The sequence below is a fragment of the Sciurus carolinensis genome, chromosome 14 (genome assembly GCF_902686445.1).
Source record: "Sciurus carolinensis chromosome 14, mSciCar1.2, whole genome shotgun sequence".
Taxonomy (NCBI): domain Eukaryota; kingdom Metazoa; phylum Chordata; class Mammalia; order Rodentia; family Sciuridae; genus Sciurus; species Sciurus carolinensis.
The window spans coordinates 85,210,634-85,227,573 of record NC_062226.1 but is presented as its reverse complement, the minus strand read 5'-3'; the positions used below and the strand labels follow the sequence as shown (position 1 = coordinate 85,227,573).

The 16,940-nt window shown below is 36.9% G+C and overlaps 1 protein-coding gene across 6 annotated transcripts in view; it reads right to left on the bottom strand.

Annotated features, from left to right (window-relative positions):
- Ntrk2 (neurotrophic receptor tyrosine kinase 2) overlaps nt 1-16,940 on the bottom strand; it is a 349,269-nt gene that overhangs the window by 258,677 nt on the left and 73,652 nt on the right. For all 6 annotated transcript variants that reach the window (XM_047524198.1, XM_047524200.1, XM_047524202.1 and 3 more), the window contains one exon: nt 13,925-14,024. In XM_047524198.1, the coding sequence (XP_047380154.1) occupies nt 13,925-14,024 (100 nt within the window). The remainder of the gene's footprint in view (nt 1-13,924; nt 14,025-16,940) is intronic.

Here is a 16,940-nt window from a genome sequence, read left to right as displayed (position 1 = left end):
TTGCAATGTGCCTTCCAATTCCAAAGAAAAACTTGCATTAGCCAAGAAAAGATCTGGTGGTCCCCATCTTTAAAAAGTGACCCACTTACACTGGTAATATAACAAACTGATCTAATTGCTTCCTGAAGGAATCCAATACAAAGTGCACAGCATTCTCTATGCTATTTGTCTTCCCAAAATGTTTCATTTGAATCTAATCAAGTTTTTAAAAAATGAATTCCAGTTTACAGGAAATACAGAAAGAATAAATACCACAAGAAAACAACATGAGGGACAGAGCCAGAAAGAGGGACACTGCAGGGTAACTACCTGGTTTCTTTACAAAATCAGTGTCAGGAAGGAAAAAAAAAAAAAAAAAAGAAGAAGAAGAAGAAGGAGGAGGAATTCTAGACTGAAAGGAATCAAAGAAACCTAATAACCAAACATAATGCATTAACTCTGAGTTGATCTTGGTTTGAAATATAAGTAGCTAGAAAACACCTTTCTGTATAACTGAGTAAATTTGAAGATAGGCAAGGTAATATCAGTTATTGTGGAATTATTTTAATTTTCTTGAATGAAATCATAATGCTATGATGTCCTCAGAAGATATTGTGTCCTTAGTTTTAGGAAAAACATGATGCTAGAGAACTGAGGAGTAAGGGGACGCGTGATAAATGTATTTTCCAACAACAAAATGTTACACAGAGGCTGAGTCTGAGTGCTCTATTCATTGTCAATAGTCTTTCCACTTTTATTGTCATTGCAAATTTCAAAATAAAAAGTAGGAGAAAACATGAATGTGAAGAGAGAGCCTACAGAGTGGGAGAAAATCTTTTCCACATGCACTTCAGATAGGGCACTTATCTCCAAAATTTATAAAGAACTTACAAAACTTTACAACAAAAATACAAAGAACCCAATCAATAAATGGGTCAAGGAACTGGACAGACACTATACAGAAGAAGACACACAGGCAATTAATAAATATATGAAAAAGTGTTCAATACCTCTAGTAATTAGAGAAATGCAAATTAAAACAACTCTAGGATTTCATCTTACTCCAATTAGAATGGCTTTTATCAAGAACACAAACAATAACAGATGTTGGCGTGGATGTGGGGAAAAAGGCACACTTTTACATTATTGGTGGAGTTGCAAATGGGTGCAGTCACTCTGGAAAGCAGTGTGGAGAATCCTCAGAAAACTTGGAATGGCCCCACCTTTTGACCCAGTTATCCCACTCCTCGGTTTATACCCAAAGGACCTAAAATCTGCAAACTGCAGTAACACAGCCACATCAATGTTTATAGCAGCTCAGTTCACAATAGCTAGATTGTGGAACCAACCTAGATTCCCTTCAACAGATGAATGAATAAAGAAACTCTGGTAGATATACACAATGGAATACTATTCAGCCATAAAGAAGAATAATATTATGGCATTTGCAAATAAATGGATGGAATTGGAGAATATCATGCTAAGTGAAATAAGCCAAGCCCAAAAAACCAAAGGCTGAATGCTTTCCCTGATAAGTGGAAGATGATATATAATGGGGGTGGGGGTGGGGAATGAGAGAATAATGGGGGAACTTTAGAATATGTAGAAGAAAATGAGAGGGAGGTGGGTATGAAAAATGGTGGAATGAGACAGACATCATTACCCTATGTACATCTATGATTACACGAATGGTATGAATCTACATTATGTACAACCATAGAAACGAAATTACGTACCCCATTTGTGTACAATGAATCAAAATGCAATCTGTAAAAAATTAAAAGATAAAAAAAAACAAAAAAAATGAGATCCACATGCATGATGAAAATTATTTGGAAGATGATAAAATCAGGTAAAACCACTTTTCCACATTCCTTCTGTCTCATAGGAAACAGGAAAATATGAGGGAAGACAAAAGTTAGATACTGGCAGGAAAAGCATTAGCCCCTAGCCCCTGCTCAAGTATGTGAAACACAGAACCTCAAGTAAGCATGAGAGATTCAAAAGAAGAATCCTGAGCCTAGCTTCCTGGGAAGACCTGAAAGGTGGCCAAAAAGCCACAGTAATTCTAAGGCCACCACAATCCCAAGCCTGCAAGGCCAGGAGAGCAATAAAGAAGGGAGTCCTTCACAGGGTGTGTAAGCAGAGAAGGATGCAGCTGGCCTCATAACATATTTTGTGTCCCCAAAGCTGCAAAGATATCCTTGTGGAGAGACGTGAAGGTGGCAGAACTTGGTGAGAAACACAAGATGCTACACCTGTGATTTGCACGGGCTGATAGCCAAGGAAAGGCAAATGGGGGGATAAACCACCACCAACATATAAAAATGGTCACCAAGTCACAGATGTGTCCCTTTCCCAGGCTGTAGTACTTTATCAATTCTGAAATACACTCACCACCATGGCCCGGGGCAGGGTGGAGGAGGGGAAGCAACCTGAGGAAATGGAGAGGAAAGTTAAAGACCCTGAATTGACAGGGAATTTTGAACTTTCTGTGATTACCCACAATCATGCAAGTTTGTCTGGAATGTAGGAGATTAATTTTTTGCTACCCAATGCAAAAAGGGTTAAAAATATATTTTTGAATTATAGAAAAATAAAGTCACATATTTGATGGTCTTTTGCCTAAGGCATGTACATGGCCATTTTCAATCCTAATCCTAATCATTTTACCAATTGACCCACCCACTGCCACAACATCACAAGAGAAATCAGATATGATGTGAAGGATAAACCATTATGGGGTATACACATAAATGCACTTTTAAAATCACCTTGCAATTGTCCATACTCAAAAAGGAAAGGCTACATGTAAATCATACAGAAATAAATCATTCTGGGCTATAGAATGCATGGCATTTTGATATGGATAAGTCTAATATTCTAAAAATTTATTTCAAACATGTTGGGAAGTGCAACTGGAAGACTCAGGAAACAGTCCAGCTGTCCAACTGCTCCCTGAAACCCACGGCATTCCGGGAAGAGATAGCTAAGTCAGGGCTGTACCACTTTGCCCTCAGATTGGGGTGTCAAAGATACTATTCCCAGGACTCATATGACACGCAAGTTAATAGTAAACAGAGTCACTGGGAATGTCAACTAAATAAAAAGTGGCTTCTGTTGCTAACTTAAGGAAAGTATCTTCTCAAGATAACAACAAGTTTAAAACTATGTCCAGGAATATTTAGTGTTGTCCCTAAAGACACAATGTTTCATATGTGAATAGTAAGGAGATTGGGGAGGAAAAAGTAGACTGTATTATTACTCATCAAATAATAATAATATCATCAGCAGTGCCTGGTGAATGTGAGATTATGTTGAATGGTTTTTTAACAGGATGGCTGATATTAAAGTTGGAGAGGACTCTCAGATGGTTTCTGAGCCTGCACTGTTATTTCTGGTCTTCACATAATTTTCTTTTACAGATGATCCAGGAAGTAAGTGTGGGAAAGGCTAAATTGGGTGAGTGAAGGTGGCTCAAATCTTGCCAGAACTATGAAAGTTGACATGCACAACTGTAAATAGAAATTCCACATCATTCTCAGCATCCCTGCCTCCCACCCACTTTCACCATGAACTCCTGTCCCTTTCCTTCCTTATATCGTCACCTGCTGGGACTGAGATGACTCTTTTGCCTTCCATTCATGGTATTAATATCTTACAAAAGACTTAAAGAGTTTGAATGAGATCAGGTCACTATAGTGCTTCCTTGTGTTCTCTCTCTTTCTCCCTCCTCAGAGAACTAATTTCTCTCCCCCTCCCACCTCAGACCACTAATGCTCCCAGATGATCTCAGAAGACGCTGATGTTTTTCTACTTTTGCCGTTGTCCTGATAAAAGCAAACATCTTCTATGACCATCCACCTGTCCTAGCAGTGGCTTCTCCCACAGGAAATGCAGTGTCCTGGTGTATGATTATAATTTGGATGACAATCCTTTGCATAAGAAAAAATTAATTTCTCCAGAATCCCTCTCTTCCTCTCAACAGGCTGTAAGTACATCAAGTTTAAAGCCTGATTTTGTATACAAGAAATCTTTTTAGCAGCTGCATTCCCCTCCATGCAAAAAGTAATCATATTAGAAGTTTCCATGAGCTCGTGTTTCTAGATCTAAGCTATGGATATTGGGAGGCTCACACCCATTCCCATCCCTTCTTTTCAGTAAATACTCTTCTCAAAAAATGCTGCTAAACCTGCATACCAAACTGATCAATAAAACAGGTTTCTCATACAACCCAAAACAGATAAGATGGAGGAACTGCTCAAGGGACAATAAAATTAAATATTTGCGATAATTTATACATCATGGCTTTAAATAATGGCATGTTCCAATACATTTATATCCATTATACATGCCTATGTAGTTGATAACTTAAAAGTAATATCTTGAGATGTCCAAAAGTTTGAAACTATATCTAGGAATATTTAGGGTCATCCATAAAGATACACTGCAGTAGAAACAGGCTGTGATTACAATGGTTTCTACACTACCAAACCTTGAAACTCTTACACACTATATACCTGTGTGATATTTTTCTGCAATTTTGACTTAGTATGAAATCCAGCAGGATTCTCACATATTATTTTCCTTAACAATGTATTGCCAGAACATAAAACTAAAAAATAATCATTCTTTTCAGAATTTGCTCAAAGAGCCAGGGACTACTCCAAGCACTGATTTAATTATCACAATCACCTGAGAGATGGATACTATCCTTCATCTTACAAGTGAATTTAAGATTTAGAGTTTAAAAAATTGCCCCAAATTATAATTAGCATGTAAGAAATCCAGAATTTGAACCCAAGCTTGTTTGGCTTACAAGTCCCCAATATTATATTTCTGTGTGTTTTTAGAGGTGAAGACTTAACATAGTACAAACATAAAGGATGTGAATTATTCAATCAGGTAGTCTTTCCTAGAGCCATGTGACAACTGTGCGGTTGAGAGAAAAATTTATTCCCATAGTATTCAGTATTCTTGCCCAAAATGAAGTAAGATAAAATCAAAGCATATGTTAGAATTTAAGAAAAGTTATTATCTGTCTTCATAAATTCTGAGAAGCTCACCCACCAAAATCAGATGCTAGGAATGAGGAAGAAAACCAAAGAGAGGAAAGAAATTTTAGGAAGCATAGAGAAATAGTACAACGTGTCAGGAAAAGCAGTGAAAAGTAAAAGAGAAATTAAGAGGAAAAGAAGAAGAAAATGAATACCACTTTCAGATTTTGAAAGTCCATTTTAAAGTATGCTATGAACCATGTGAGAAGGTGAGAGTGAATTTACCACAAAGTTTAAGGAGAACCAAAGAAGAGATCATTTTTCCTGACTTTCAAATATAAAATTCACTTCTTCGAGAATCTTTTATCTTGTAGTGTCACTAGTAGCATGAAAAGTCCTTAAACAGCATTGCAGGGACTTTCTAAATTACAGGCAAACACTACTTCTCTCTAGAATCACACGGGGTTTATGGAGACAGCTCAGCTAAGACAGGCAATGAAAAGCTGAATTCATGTCACTGACTTCCACATGGGGGATCCTAGAGGACATTATGCTAAGGGAAATGTGTCAGGCATGGGTAGGCACGTACTGCATGTTTTTACTTAGATGTAAAGCTAACTAAATAAGTTGATCTCACAGAAGTAGAGAAGAGAATGCAGGTTACCAGAGACTGGGAAGGGTAGGGGAATGGAGGATGGAGAGAGGATACAGAGATGCAACTGCATAGAAAGAATATCGTAATCACAGCAGGGTAACTATGGTTGACAACAGTTAATTGTATATTTCAAAATATTTAACAGAGAATATTTTGAATGTTCTCAACACAAAGAAATGATAAATGTTAGAGGTGATAGATATGACAATTATCTTGATCTGATCATTGCACACTGCATTCATGTGTTGAAATGTCATACTATACCTCACAAATATATACAATTATTATGTGTCAATTAAAAATTAAAATTAAAAAAATTAAAAGAGTTAAGCTTTCTTATAAGGCTATGTAAAGAAAGGCTGATTCCTTTGCTTTCTGTCTGACTCTCCCTCCTCTGGCCAATTCTTAAAAGTCCTGCACACATTTTTGAATGCTGCAGAGAGTAAGCATCTTTGGCCCTCACATAGACATAATCCAAATGTTGGCATAAAAAGAAGTTAAGAGACTTTGGAAAGTAACTTTCCACCTCACAAACATACAGGGGAAAGCTTTTAATAACATCTCCTAACAACAGGAAAGAGACATTGGGCTAATTCTTTTCTAGAGAGATATTTTCAGTTTGTTAAAATACTCTTTTCACTGAGTATCTTTTCTGAAATTCCTAAGGACTTAATTAGTATTTACAAATGTTATTCTGCACTAAGAAAGTCCTAAGATATATTTTGAGCTCAATTTGAAGCTTCAGGGAAGGAAGGAAGGAAGGAAGGAAGGAAGGAAGGAAGGAAGGAAGGAAGGAAGGAAGAGGGGAGGGGAGGGGAGGGGAGGGAAGGGGGAAAGGACAGAAGAAAAAAGAAAAGAAGGAAGAAAGAGAGGGCAATTTCCTGTAAAAATTTAGTTTCTCTGATACTATTTTATAAGGTTTACATTCCCACATTGACGAAGGAACTAACAAAGCTTCCTACTTACTTTACAAATATGAGTTAATTGACAAGTTCTTCAAATTTTCTTTTTGTTTTATTAGTGACTTTCTGACTCTTGATAGTTAAAATAATATTGTTGGTCTCACTGAAAATGTCAAACTAAATTTTGCTCAAAGCTCTATATTCTATGTATCTCTGATAAAGACATGAGCACTGCATATCAAATTTAAAAAGAGAAAAGGAATTATAAAAGGATTAAAGAGCTAAGTTTTTATAAAAACACAGGAAAAAAGTAAAAAAGTTAAAATGTATGTTTATAATCTTAGGGCAAGAAAGGCCTCCCTCAGAGAGACATAAAACTTGGATAAAAAAATGGACAGTTTTGCCCCTATAAGAAGGCATGTCTTTTTGTCTGCCAAAGACACCATTAAAAAGTCAAAATACTGAAAGAAAATATGAGCAACATATATGACCAATAAAAATTAATTTATGCAAAGCACTGTATATCTATAAATCAACAATAAAAATAACATTTCTTCTTACTTTTCACATGATAAAAAAGGTTAACTTCATTATTCATCAAAACAACATCTTGACCCCAAATTGGCAAAAATATAAATGACTGATTATATCCAATATGGGTGAGAATAATAAACCTCTTATACTGTTACTTAAAGATTAAATTGGAAGGGTAATCATACCACATTTAAAATTTACACACTTTTTCTCTCAGCAATCCATTTCCACATATCTCTCTATATATATAAGGTATGATTTGAAATATTTTTGCTGAAACTTTGTAAAAATTTAAATGTCCAAATGTGTTAATAAGTCACAATTAATAACAATAACTATTTATGTATTTAAGTAATAGGAATGCATATAGGTGCTCCACAAACATAAACTCAGTTTGTCTTCACAACAACCCTATGAAGTAAGTACTATTACTGCCAGATACAGTTTGGATCTGGAATGTCCCTCAAAGGCTCATGTGTTGAAGACTTGGTCCACACCTTGGTGCTATTGGGAGGTGGTAGAAACTTTAAGATTTGGGACCTGTGGGACAAGTCAGGTCATTAAGGGCATGTTCTTGAAGGGATCCTAGTCCCTTCCTCTTCATTTTCTTTCACTTTGTGGTCATAAGGTAAGTAGTTTTGCTCTACCACTCACACCCAGCATGATGTGCCACCACAGGCCCAAACCAATAGGGCCAACCAAGCATGGACTGAAATCTCCAAAACTGTTAACCAAATAAATAAATCTCTAAAACTATTAGCCTCTATAAGTTGATTATCTCAGGTATTTTGTTACAGTCAAAGAAAGCTGATGAACTCACTGCTTGATAGTGAAATTCTTTTCACTGAGGCAAGAAAGTATGTGATACTTGCTCACACAGTTTGCAAGAGGCAGAGTCAGGTACAGAAACAATTAGTCTGATATCAGAATGCTTGAAAATGCTATTAAATCCAATGTAGTAGCTTCCCTAGGTATTGCTACAAAACAGATCTACAAGGAAATTGTTAACTTAGAAAAAGATTCAGAACAAGACTGGTATTTTATTTTTGTTACGGAGTATAAAACGAGGCTTCATATTTGATTATGTGCATAATAACTGAAGCTAAATTTTTGATCATTTACATAATATATGTATTCTAGATGGTTAAAGAAAGTTATTTCTAGGAGTAGAAATGGTAGCAGGAAAAGAGGGTGATGGGGAACTTCCATTTTTAACATTATATATTTCTAAACTATGTGAAATTTTGAAAAACAAGAATGCATTCACTTGTTAGTGTTATAACTTTTCAATGTTAATGTTATTTAAAAAAATAAGTGAGAAGGATATGGTAAGCAGTTTGTCCTTACAGATGTTTCTACAACTGTGCTTCTGGCTTTTGGTCATATTTTCCCCTCTTTTAAAAGCTGATCCAAATATCTGTTAAACTCAGCCTCTTAAACTTTCCAGAATTGTTTTCAGCTCATATAAAAGGCTTTAACCTTCAACCTCTTTAGCTTTGGCCCCACTCTGTTTATGACTATTTTAAAATAACCACATTTTTGGTTGCTGTTAAAAGACATCTAGAAGACCATTTTTAAGAGCAGAAATTTAAATTGTGGACTTTGAGTCTGGAGTTAAGAAAACCTGGATTTGCATCTTCAGGCAGTGTAGCTTTTCAATCATAACTGAGTAGAAATCTTTAAAGCTCAAAGAGCAGGAATGAGTGCAAATAGGGAATTCTTTGCACAAGGTAGGAGGCTACAGAGGAAATCTGCATAGGTTATTAAGACAGTGAGAGAAAAGGTTTCCTTTTTAGTTCCTTCTGCAGGAGTTTCTTAGGGTCCTTTAGATATTTTACTCTAGAAAGACAAGGAATACATCAGTATTTAAAGAAGAAATATCACATGTAGATTTCCATTCAGGAAATTCAAGTAACACCAAGCTGATAGCCAAAACTATTCTTTACCAGTGTGATGACTGCCAAGTGCCCTCCATCCTGCTGGCTCCCTTGTATTTTCTCCAACCTTGAACACCATCAATGCTACAGGCAGGGCTTGCAGCATGGAGAAATCTTTGAAGACTTGGCAGCCCTTAGGCCTGTAGAAGCTTCCATTCCCCCTTCATATGCATTTCTACTTCTTCAGGGAAGAGAGGGAGCCAGGAGGTCATGTGAGAGCTAAACACTAGACTTGGTTACAACACAATTGAGAGCGTTCAAAGGCCTGGTTGCCTATTCTTCAGCAATAAAAATACTCTGGAAAATTCTTCGAACCCTATCACTGAAAACTAAAATTAAAAGGAATCAGAGGCAGCCTGAAAAGAAAAGGGATAAAATGATGCATTTACATGTAGAGGTATTGGCACAGACATAGATTTAGATAGATCTGCTACATATTTCATGCATCCGTATTAAACATATATGATCAACCTCTATACAGGTGGCAAAACTAACAGGGAGGCTTCATATGAGGCTTCTACAATTATGGTAACTAGATATTCACCAAAAATCAACAGGAAAGTGTAGAGGTACAGAAATGAGCAAAGGAAAATGAATGGAGAATTTTTTTCCTCTTGAAACAGGGCTAACAGCCTGTTAGACGGACACTAGCAACAAGAAGCTTAAACTACAGCAATCAATAGTGAAAAGATAAATTCTAGTTTAACAGCAAGATATAAGCCACCATCTGGAATTTCTGCCAGCTTCACAACTAGACAAAGACACACATTCCAAAGTCACATATATGAAGATAGGTAGAAATTAAATATGTTTATACAAAATGAAAAGCCAAAGTGAATCTTAACTGAAATGGTAATAATTGTCCAAAACTGTGTGTGAGAACCAAACTACATACCCTGCAACAAAGCCTGGAAAAGATACCCTTCTGTCTATAAGCCATTAATTATCTTGAATCATAGGAAATATATGGGATTTTCCCCATAGAAACTTAGAAAAATCCCAGATGGTCTCCAACCATTCATGTTACTCATCTTCCAAATACTATTTGCCAATTAACCAACAACTAATGTGGGTAAAGTATAAAATTCTTTCATGTTCAGTTGATGCCTACTTATTAACACTGGGCTAGGCACTGGATAAAGACAAATATGAGTGCTGTCACCACAGAGCTCACAGTCAGTGCTACCTAAGCTGGATTGCACCATCAGCACGCTGTATATGATGAATCCACGGAGGAAAAATTCCAATGAAGCTTACAGTGTTATGGACCTATCTTCAAAGAAAATACCACAGTCTACTGGCCGTATTCTCAAATCCTGATTTAACTTCCTGATTTATAATATACAGATCACCTGGTATGGAAGAAATGCCATAAACAATATTTGGGTTCTCAGGTAAATCACTAAAGCTCAAGCTGTCCAGTGTTCAGTTTTAGTGTGATCTTAAGAAGTTTTTGGTTTGTGTGACCCTGAGCTATCAAATCAACATAAAATCTTGAGGCTTTTATCTCTTTAGATAAACCATGCAATTCTGGTGCTATGGTTTGGATGTGGTTTGTTCCTTGACAATTCATATGTTGGAAGCTTGGTGCCCAGTATAGTACTGTTGGGAGGTGGCATGGAAACAGCAAGAGGTGGAGCCTAGTGGAAGGTGAAGAGTCACTGGGATGCTGTCCTTGAAAGGAGTTAATATTGGCCTTGCAGAGGAGTTAGTTCTTGTGACAGAAGGCTGTTACAAAAGAGTAAGCCTGCCCTTCCTCATTCTCTGACCTCTCTCACACAAGCTCTTGCCATGATGTAGCAAGGCCAGGGGATCTTCACCAGAGCTGGCACTATGCTGTTTGGACTTTCAGCCTCCAAACCTGTGAACTAAATAAACCCCTTTCTTCTATAAAGCATCCACCTTTAGGTATTTGACTATAGTTACAATAAATGTATTAATATAACTAGGAATGAGCCGAAAGCTGTGAGCACCTATGGATGGGCTGGCAGCCATCCTATATCTCAATCTGTTTCCAGGAAAAGGAATAATGATGGGGTTAGAATCTCCATGAAGATGTTTATGAGGGCAAGAATTACATTTGGAACTGCTCATCCACACATCAGCTGCTGGCCTCTCACAGTGTTTATAGTTCAGGCCAAGGCTATGAATCTATTCTGTTCTAACCCAGAAATCATGACTGACATATTGCCTGGTTAATTCAGGAAATACAGTAGTGCTTTTACATATTCTTTCCTTTCCAAGGCATATGTTTTTCAGTGGTAATCCTTGCTCTAATAGCATTCAAAGTACATTAACTTACATTAATTTTTAAACACCAATTTTTATGCAGTTTCATTTGCACTGGATGCATGAGCCACATCTTAATTTCTAGATCCCCAAAGATTATCAACTCAGCTTCTGACTTGTAAAACAATAACCTCAGATCAGGCCCAATTTGCTCATATCATGCCACAGATCGACATGTAGCTAAAAATGGGAAAACAAGCTATTCTAAACAAGACTATGAGTCTCTGAGACAAAATTTCTAAAAATACCTTTATTTTTGTTTAGGAATAAAGGAGAAAAACATACAATATAGTAGTTACTGCCTGAAGGAAGTCATTTACTGACTCTGTGTCAAGGTTAAGCAAGTTCTTTCTTCCAATTCATTAAGGATACCCTCAGGTTACACTCAGAAAATGTAGGTGCTTTAGTAGCAATCACACATACAACTATCCAAATAAAATACAATTTTAGTCTTAGCAACAGGGTCCCAATATTAAATATAATCCTCTCTAAAACAAAACATCCATCTTTTCCCTCTTCCCTAGCTGCACTACATCTTTGTAGGAGGCTGACATTCACACATAATTTTTCTGTCATAATTTTAGTCCTAAACCAAGGATGGGGGGGTCCTCAATTTTGCTCCAGGGATTCCCAAAGCTATAATGAGCTTCCAGAAAGAACTGGACATATCTTTTCTCTGACGAGCCATGGGATGAAAGATCTCAAACTACACTTTCAAGAAAGGAAATTCTATACTGTTAGAATGTGATACTCTCCAGTAAAATCAATGCTCAAGGACATGCACTCCAAGTGCCTCTAAGGAAAGAGAGCACTTGATGAAAATGAGAAACACAAATTGCCATGATATGTAGCCAACATGTAGAGGACAGCTGCCTTGTCCAGTTTGAGTGACAGCTGAGACTCCAAAAGGTCTGGGAAGCAACAGGTGAGTTTGGTTTGTAGGCCTCCCCGACACCTTGTCACACTCAGAGGGAGACCTGGTAGTCCATGTTTCTGACATAGAAAAGTGATTCTCAAATGCTAGGAGGCCAGGTGCAGTGGTACATGCCTATAATCCCAGCAACTTGGAAGGCTGAGACAGGAAGATTTCAAGTTGGAGACCAGACTCAACAACTTAGCAAAGCACTCAGCAACTTAATGAGAACCTGTCTCAAAATTTAAAAAAAATTCAAAAAGGGATAGGGATGTAACTCAATGATAAAGCACCCCTGGATTAGATCCCCAGTACCCCCCCCCCAAAAAAAAAAGAATGCTTGGGCAATAGCAGTACTGATTTCTGCTAGAAATGGTAAGAAATGCCACTTCTCAGGTCCACCCAGACCCTACTAAATCTGAAACTCTGGGGGAAGCCCAGTGATCCATGTTTTCCCCAAGTCCTATAAGAGTTTCTGGCACCCAGTCATATTTGAGAACCAGTTGTAGAATGAATTAAAATCACTGTAGTGCAGTGACTCTTCCAAGTCTTAGAGGTAATTAGAGAATGAAAGATCTTTTATCCTAAAGAAATGTCAAGAATCAGCAGGAGAAATTTTGGGTTTTGGGTTTTTTTTCTTATTTTTGTTGTTTTATGCCTGAATTTACTAATAATCTTTCTGTTCATTTCCAATTTAAAAATCAGAACCACAGACACCAACAAAGTTAAAAGAGAAATATCAGAAATATATGTGGTCTACCCCAGGGCCCAGTGTGTGCTGGGCAGCTTACAGCTACTCAAACATTCCCTTCCGAATAGACAAATGACATTAATAGTAATTCTAAATTGGCCATGTGGATGAAAAAAACCCATCAGACTTGTTCTCCAACACAACTAGACACCAGTAAATCTTCACAACCTTCCTACTCAGACACTTTAGTGTCTAGTAATAAGAGACCACACAAAATACAACAATAACTTAAGAGCCAATGCATAATTGAAACTTTAGAACAAGCACTTTTAAATTATTAAAACTCTTTACTTTTTATATAACAAGAACATGGATACAAATTTACCCATCCCCCCAAATTTTATTTTCAAATCTCTACAAGAAACCAATTATCTATTCTTGAGCAATATAGCCACTAATTTTTAATCCAGCACTGAGAATTTTCCACTTAGGGAAAAAAAAAAAGTCATTCATTCACAGATCCTCCAGGTACTGCCAATGGCTGTTCTTATTTTATTTCCAACAGTGTAGTTTAAATTTTAAACAATGAGAATCTGGAAAAGCAATAGCAAGACTAAAAGCATGCCACAGAAGATGTGAAAATCAAATGTACAGTTGAAAAGACCCCTCTGCACAAAGCACATGTGCCCACACTACACTAGCCACAGATCTTGCATGCCCTCATGTAAACAAAAGGGAAAAACGGGCACTATTTATAGGACAAGTTCATCATTAGCCACTTGATACTCAAGAAGCCAGTTCCATGTCTTCTGGGACAACCGTCCTTATGGGAAAGTGGGTGGTTCTGAGGAATCAACATTATTTCGCTCAGTCTTGATCTGTAGTATCATATCCTTGTTGCTATTTTCTCAACCTTAAAAATCGGTCGTCGTAAATCTAGCCACTTCCTTCTTTAGGGGTAATTAGCGTTAGTCACAAGCCAAAAATGATTCCACATAAGAAGTAATATAAACATAACCCTTCTTACCTTTCATGCCAAACTTGGAGTGTCTTGCCAATTTAAGCAGAAACAGCATCACCAACAGACAAAATCCCACCACGGATGCAATTACCACCACAGCATAGACCTAGAGAGAGGAAGAGAGGCCAGTGACACCCTTGCTAATAGTTCCCCATAATTATATGATGAAAAGGGGGAGGACAATTAATGTTTATTAGATGCTTGTTCTTTTAACAGCTTTAGGTACATCAATTCATCTAATCCTCAATAACCCTATGACAAAGTATGCGGATCCTATTATTATACCCAATTTACACATATGAAAATGTAAGTTAAAACTCACAAAAATGGGCATCCAATTGATAGGATACAGAAATAATTGTTTCTATAGCTTTACCTATCCACCCATCTGCCTATCCACCCCATGTGCCCATCCATCCAACCCTTCATCCATCCTTCCATCTAGAGAATAAAACATGGCTGACAAAATACTGATAATTTTTAGGTTGGAAGGAAACAATGGGCTTGATTTTATGATTCTCTCTAATTTTATGTGTGTTTGAAAGTTGTCCATAATATAGTTTTCTTAAGTTAGTTAGTATCATTGATCTTAGAAGTCAGATACCTGGGAGCAGTGAGTCAAAAGCAGGAGGACACTCTGGGGTGAGTTCCATTTGTGAAAGCTCTTGGGGTTGCAGCACTATTATGATCTGTGCACTTTTTTTGTATAGATATCAAGGCCAAAAAAGGGTGTTTTAAGTTTTAAAATGGAATTTTGAGGTTTGGATTATATAAGTAGAGAGGGTAAGGTATGTGAATGCTTTAACAGTCCCAAGATGAAAATGACAGAGATACAAGTGGATATTGAGTTCACACTGCTACCATGACTACCCTAAGTCCATTATGATTGTGATGCTATGCTAAGTACATTATAACATTCTAGAAACGGATGTAAGCAGCGTGTGCATCGCCTTTCACTTTGCTCGGCCCAAGATTTTGTATCTACAAACAGAAGTTCCAAGGAGTTAGCAATCTTTATGGGTCAGATAAGAGTCAGATGTAGGCTTTGCCAGTCACACAGTCTCTGCTGCAACTACACCTTGGCAGTGTGGCATGAAAGCTATCACAGAAAATAGGGAAACAAATAGATGTAGCTGTACTCCAGTAAAACTTTATTTACAAAAACAGATGGGTAGATGGATTCAGATCTAGTCTGCCAGCTCCGGCCTGATGTCCACACTGACTTAGACATTTAAACTTCATTGTGTAATTTATTCTGCATAATCCATAAAACAAATGGTATTGTCCCCTCTGTGGTGATTCTTAGCACTGTACAGTAAATACTTCCGGTGTTCCTGTGTCTTTCTGTAAAATGCACTTTCTGATTTGCTTGTGATTATGTGGGTTCATGTGACTAGTTTAGATTTATGTCATTGCACGGTGGAGAATTTCATTGCTGGTCTAAGAACTTACTATAAGTCAGTGGTTCTCTACTAGGGATAATGTTGCCACCCAGGGGACATTTGGTAATTGTGAGTTGTCAAAACTGTGGGCAAAGTGCTGCTAGCATCTAGCGGGCAGAAGCCGGGATCCTGCTAAACCCCCATAGTGGCCAGGATGGGGCCCTGAAACAAAAACTTACTAGTGGAAAAATGTCAAAAGTGCCAAGGGTAAGAAATCTCTCTCCACCCTTCTCTACTACAGACTTTTTCACTCTGCTATAAAAAATGTGAGCTCTCCCAAAAGCAGTTGCTTTGTCAACCCAGTCCTAGAATCAGGACAAAGCTGAACAGAGGTCCTCGTCAATATGGAATAAAACATGAAAAAATCCTTTGTGGTTTTAAGTCACTAAGATTTGGGGATTTTTGTTACTGCAGCATAGCTTATCCAGACCAATATATTGAGAATATATATTTCTTTTATATCATATTTATATTTTTTATATTTTTATATATTTTATATAATATTTATATTTAAGTTGTAAATCCTCAATGAGTTAATACAGATAATAGGATCAGAATAGTCTCTACTATAATAGATAACATTAATTGTCAGCTATGATGATGACAAAGGTAAAATTTAGGAAAAAATTAAATAAGCAACCCAAGGTCACATCTCCCAACCTTGGAACTTGAACCAGTCTGTCTAGATATAAAACCTGTTTCATGACATTGGCTCACTTAAATTCTGCAAAAACTTAACCTTGCATCTCTCTCAGGTTTCTTGGGGGATAAGGCAGAGTCATAATATATAGACTTTCCACCATTATTCTCATTTATCTTTCCTTCTGGCACTATAAACAGTTCAAACATCATTGAGATACACCTATTGAGATATGCTTATCAGGGGTTTAAATTTATCATTTTTATTAAAAAAGAAAAAACCAAAATTGACATATTTTTAATAACTGGAATACATGCACACCTGTGGGCTTAGGTATACAAACAACTTTCACAAACTAAGAAATACTAAGTCACTCAGTATAAGACTAAAAATTGAAATAATTGATAAGGCAGGAAGTAACCATTCTTTATTACATTTACCAAGGTATTTGTTCTTGCTATTTCAATGTAATGCACATACTCAGCTACGGAAGTGAGTACAAGTGTGTGTCTGTACAGGATGTGTGCGCTTTCAAATGCAGTTGTGCTGGATCTGTTTAGGAGCTTCCCATTTCCATTGACGGGGCCTTGATTCAAGTATATATCACTTTACTGCATCAAACTCTACCTAATCACCCACTTTCAATCTCTCCGTTCTACAATCCATTTTATAGTGTTCACCATAAGTCTTGTCAGTCTGCAAGACTGAATGCCTACTAGGTGTCAGGCAGTATTTTTGGAGGGTAAGGACATGCAATGAAAAAGCACTGATCAGATTACCTACACATAGTCCCCTTTAATCTGGAGGATATGTATCAAGACTTCCAGTGGATGCCTGAAACCATGGATAATAATGAACTCTATACATATTAGGCTTTTTTCTATATATACCTAACTATGATAAAATTTAGTTTACAAATTAGGCACAGTAAGAAACAAAC